Genomic DNA, 5,505 nt, shown 5'->3' with positions numbered 1-5,505 from the left:
GGGGAAGAGAGGGGGGGGAGAGCAGTCATTGCGGTAGAAGTTTTGATCAGACGAGAACACTCCCCGACATGTCGTGGTCCACGCCGGGCGAGTCTGGGACGTGTCCGGGACGTGATCCTTTAGGGTTCCCGGTCACGCAACACACGGGCGCAGTGAACTAGAGTCTAGGACTCTATGGGGACCCTCGTGGCCGGGGACGCCTGAGGGTAGGCAATATCCCGCCTCGTGTGTCCGGGATGTGATCATTTGGGGCCATAGTTCGAAGTTAAATCATTTGAAATATGGATCTGGATATAGCAAGAGGTGACGAGACTCTGCTTTGGAACCAGCGTTCGACTCACAGCGAAGCCGTCCGTGGGACTTCCCTTCCGACTAACGCGAATAGCGGGCGAGCGGTTCCCTTTTCCAGGCACCTTGCCGTGGTGGCGAGTACGCTTATAAGACTTAGGAATCCGGCTGTAAAGGAGCTCCGTGATCTGTGCTGTCAGTACAGTTCAACCAGCGTACTCAACCGCCTTTGTACCCCCGGGAGCCCGGGAGTATGTTGTGACCACTGTGGTTGAAAGCGCAACGAAGTCGCGAACGACTGCGGCTTGACTGCGGTGTTTTACTTATTTTTAGGGTGCTACAATGATAAGAATTAAGATACAGTTTGTAGTAGTTTGGTTGAATCACAATTTATTTTTAATTTAATTGGGAAGAGATACACAATATTGGCCTTTGAAATTGTAAACATTTGGGACGTTTTCCACGTCACCCTAGGTACATACCTTACAAAAAGCTTTAAAAAGAAACATTCTTAAAATAATATAAATCTATAATCAACATAAAGTGATGGCACTTTTAAGCCCAAATTATTTTTTGACAATGGGGCAACAAATTAAAAAAAATAATCTTAAAACAATATAAAAAATATCATCAATAAATTGCAATGACAGCAAAATCAAAATAGAATGAATATTTATAATACACGCGTCTTTGGTGGTACTAGCTCTATCCGTCCAAAAGTCAAAGTGGACTGGGAACAACAAAAACAAAATCAGTTTTTATGAGAGAAAAAATTATAAAAGTCTTACAACCAAACAGCAAACACTCATCTTAAATATTTTAATACAATAAACAGAACACTTTCTGTGATTGTGTAAAAAACTAAATTTCAAAATGCGCTTCTGGGCTAACTTAATAAATATCTGGTTCAATTTAACAGAGAGCATAAATTTACAATGGAAGCACTCCTTTTACTACGACTGTACACCTTTTTGGCACTTGAATTCACTTTTCATGAGTTAGAAGGGATCCTTCCACACATATTCAAATACACATCACTCTGGGAATGCATACATACAGTAAGGAGTATAAATGATTCGAACTACTGTAGTACGGTGACTAAAACATAACCTCAGATTGGTTTGACTAGCATACAAAAACACATAGAAGTCATGACAAGCTGGCATTCACAAACAAAACTTTGTGAAACTTATTGGAATGGCATATCATATAGCTATGTAAAATCCAGTCCATAAAATATTTACAGATACAATTGAATATACCTAGGACATTGAACAAGTGGGATTCAAATATAGGTACAATCATCAATCATACCACACGTAATAGAATCTATCACACAATACAAGAAGCACTTAGGATGTGGATAAGCCATTCCTCCATTTACCAAAAGAAGAACTAGTTAAATGTTCCTGTGTATTTCACTTCTTTATGACCAAAATTTTGCAGTAACAAGTAGTCATATAAAATTATTGTCAACCCCATTTTTCTATGTACATTGATTGCTCAAAATATATACATATAAATGTATACTTTAGTTTGTAGACAGACATAGTATATGTATGCATGTATAATTTCTATAATAGTTTTATCTACTTAAATAACTTTGGAATGACTTGAAAATTACAATTTTCCCCTTAACTGAACAGGACAAACCATCATCCTAGAATCTGCATTCTTTTCCCTCAATAAACATAAAATGAAAAAAATCAAAAAAATCAACAAAACAAAATAACTACATTTTAAATTCATCATTTAAGATGCACGGATAACAATAATGTGCCATATGCCACACATAAACAATGGGTGAACTAAAAAAAATAAATGCTCTTTGCATGCGGGATTTAATACTACACTGAGTAAGATACAAGGATAAAAGAGAAAGGCAAAACCATGTAAGGTTCATAAACTCTAGTGCAAAGACACGGGAACACCATACCAACAATTCACAGAAAAGTTAAACATTTTTCAGTAAGCTAAAGTTATTTCAATACCTTTGTTCAGTTTAAGTCTATGTAATATTGTCAATGTGTAAGAATTTACATCCAGCCACAAGGAGAAATAGATCAATAAACCATTTGGTACATAAACAACGTAACAGTTTGTCCTAAACCTATTAAAAGCTATAGAATTATAAAAATTTTAATGTGGCCGCAGGAAGTTACAGGGCATTAAGAGAAATGCAGAGGAGCAACATCTAATAGCAAGGGTTCACAAAGGGTTCTTTTTCGATCCAGAAGTAACTATCATTGAATTAAGGCTTGAGAATAAGCCTTGAAAGGGACATTGTACAATAAATTAAGTAATTCAAGAACTGTTAAAAATTAAGTGCAGTGTTTACACTCAAAATCAAGAGGCACTGTGAAAGGTATCAGTCATAAATTATGACACAGAAAAGGGGAAAACAGTCAACAGATCGAATGGTTACCAACACTGAACCCTGCAATTGAGATGTGCGGTACTGTACTAAGTTCGATGGGCACTTATCTATTCTCTATACGGTTTACAGTAGGAGTAACGGTGGTTCATGTGCTGACTATATGACCCCGAATGGCTGAAACGCTTGAGGCACTTCTGGCACTGAAAAGGTTTCTCTCCACTGTGCAGTCTCTTGTGTTCTGTGAGGTGATGCTTGTGCTTAAAAGCCTTCGGACAAACGTCACACTTGTGCGGCCTCTGACCTGTAACAGAAATAAGCTAGATGTAAAACGAGAATTTTAAAAAACAACAAAAAACGTAAGATATTTTTGTACGCAAAGGATAGCACATGCTATTAGTATTGTTCGGTCACATAATTATTCTACAAAATTGATATTTTGACCCAAAACTCACCTGAATGTTCAAACTTGTGGCGTGCTAGAGAGCTTTGCTTGCTGAAGACCTTGTCGCACTGCTTGCACACGAACTGCCCCTCCGGCTCGCTGTCCAGGGCGCCAGGGGAGCCGTCGGTGAAGCCGTGCGCCGACAGCAGGGGCCCCAGGGCCCCCGCCATCCCGAGCGAGGACAGGGGGCCCGCCAGGGAGCCCGACAGGGCACCGAGTGCACGCCTCTTGATCTGCTGGTGTTCATCCTCGGCCTCGTCGGGGGTGTCGTCGCCGTCTGGACCGCACTGCAAAACAATAATTAACCAAATTATAAAATTGTCTATTTGTTTTGAAAGTGAAAACTTTAACAGTTTCTTCTAAATGAACAGTGATTACTTTTTTAGGTACACACCTGTTTCCACGACCGACGGTCAGAGCCCGGGCTGGAGGAGTTGGCGCGGAGGTGCAAGTCCGGGGCGGAGGCCAGGTGCTTGGTGAAGAACGGGGGCAGCTCGGCCACGCCGGGGAAGGGCCGCTTGAGCCCCCGCCAGCCGTTGGGGCTGGGAGAGCGCGGGTACAGTTGGTTGTACAGGGGCAGGAAGGCGGGGGGGATGTTGACGGGGGTGGGCGACCTGGACCGGGTCGGCGAGTCCGAGCGCGTGGACTTGCGCGACAGGTTCATGACGCCGTCGTCAGAGTTGCGCGAGCTGGGCCGCGGCGGCGAGCTGGACGGGGACGAGTGGACGGAGTGCTGCGAGGTGGGCCACTTCTTGGTAGAGAGGTCGAGCGGCTGCTCGGAGGGCGGCTGCTGCAGGCCGGCCAGGACGGCGCCGCCGAGGAGGGCGCCGAGGCCGTGCTGGGGAGGTGCGCTGCCCGCGCCGGCACCCGCGGCCGGGGTCGGGCCGTTGATGAGCCTGCCCTCGCGCCGGTCGCGCGCGCGCGTGTTCTGGAACCACACCTGCACCACGCGCTGGGGCAGCTTCACCATCTCGGCGAGGCGGATGAGCTCCTCGCGCTTGGGCCGCGGGTTGGCCGCGTAGTGGGGCTTGAGGATGGCCAGCTGGCTGTCAGTGATCTGCGAGCGCACGCGCACCTTCCGCCCGTCCTGGTCGTGGTCCGTGAGCTCGTCCTCCGAGCCGCTGTGGTGCTGCGGGCCCGCGCCCACGCTGCCGGTCGTGCTGCCGCCCGCGTCCTTGCCGGGGTGGCCCGCCACCTCCTCCAGCTTGGCGGCCAGCCCCTCGGACAGGGCCTCGGCCGCGGCCTCGCCCAGCGCCTCGCGCGCGCCGCAGAGGTAGCGCTCGTGCTGGTGGAGGTCGATGGGGCTGGCGAAGGCGCGGTGGCAGTGCCGGCACTGCTGGTCGCCGCCGGGCGACGCCGTGGACCTGAACGACTTGCTGATGACGTTGGCGCTCACCGTGGCCAGGATGCGGTCCAGGTGGCTGGCACGCTCCGACCGCTCCTCGCCGTCGCCGGCCTCGTTGGCGCTGCCCTCGCCGTCCTGGTGGCGGACGCCGTTCTCGTGCGCGCCGCCGTTGCTGCTGCCCTCCTCGGGCTCGGACTTGACGGCGTCCTCCCTGTCGTGCTGCTCCTCCTTGATGGCGCCGCCCGTCTCCTCGATGTTGACCTCAAGCGCGGACAGCAGGTTGTGGTGGCGGTCGTCGTCCTCCATGTCGTGGTCCAGGTCGCCGCTGTGCGAGGGGCTGCGCGCGGGGCTGGGCCCGCCGCTGTGGCCGCTGGGGCTCCGGTAGGGGCTGCGCGGGCTGCGGGGGCTGCGCGGGCTGTGGGGGCTCTGCGGGCTGCGCTGGCCCGGGGACCCGCTGCGCGGGCTGCGGTCCTGCTCGGGGCTGCCACACGGGCTGCGCGCCTGCAGCTGCGGCGCGTTGGCGTGCAGCTGCTCCAGCAGGTGCGTCAGGTGGTAAGGGTGCATCGCGCCCGCCATGCCGGGCAGCTGGTAGAAGGGCGCCGGCGCCGAGAAGCCGCCGAACAGCGCGCCCATGCCCTCGCTGTACTTGGGCAGCATGGGGAAGGCCGTGTTGTTGTTGATGTTGTTGTTATTATTGTTGTTGTTATTGTTGATGGTGGTGGGCGCGCGCTTGCCGCGCGACAGGGCCTGCCCGCCGGCGCCGCTCTTGGGGTTGGCGCGCGACACCTTGAGGTTCATGACGAGGCACTTCTTGGACGTCATGTGGCTCGAGTACGAGCCCGAGTGGGAAAAGCGCTTGCCGCAGTTGCCGCACTCGAAGGGCTTCTCGCCGCTGTGGATACGGATGTGCTCCTGGAAAACGAGACAAACAGACCACACACGTAAGTCACGAAAGGTCATAATTTTATCTCGAAAAGTTAAAAACAGGCCCAGAAAAAATCGGCAAAAATTGAAATATTTCCAGAAATTGAAAAACATTAAACTTAATATGAA

General features: G+C 50.2%; 1 protein-coding gene across 1 annotated transcript in view; it reads right to left on the bottom strand.

The window, feature by feature from the left end:
* Window positions 1-661: 661 nt before the first annotated feature.
* LOC113209820 (zinc finger protein 1) overlaps window positions 662-5,505 on the bottom strand; it is a gene marked incomplete in the record, with an annotated part of 167,442 nt that continues 162,598 nt past the window's right edge. The window contains 3 exon segments of the mRNA XM_052269271.1: window positions 662-2,966; window positions 3,118-3,394; window positions 3,502-5,366. Coding sequence (XP_052125231.1) covers window positions 2,773-2,966; window positions 3,118-3,394; window positions 3,502-5,366 — 2,336 coding nt within the window.

This window comes from Frankliniella occidentalis, unplaced genomic scaffold (genome assembly GCF_000697945.3).
Source record: "Frankliniella occidentalis isolate FOCC.00 unplaced genomic scaffold, Focc_3.1 Scaffold88, whole genome shotgun sequence".
Lineage (NCBI taxonomy): Eukaryota > Metazoa > Arthropoda > Insecta > Thysanoptera > Thripidae > Frankliniella > Frankliniella occidentalis.
This window is presented reverse-complemented; position numbering and strand designations above follow the sequence as displayed.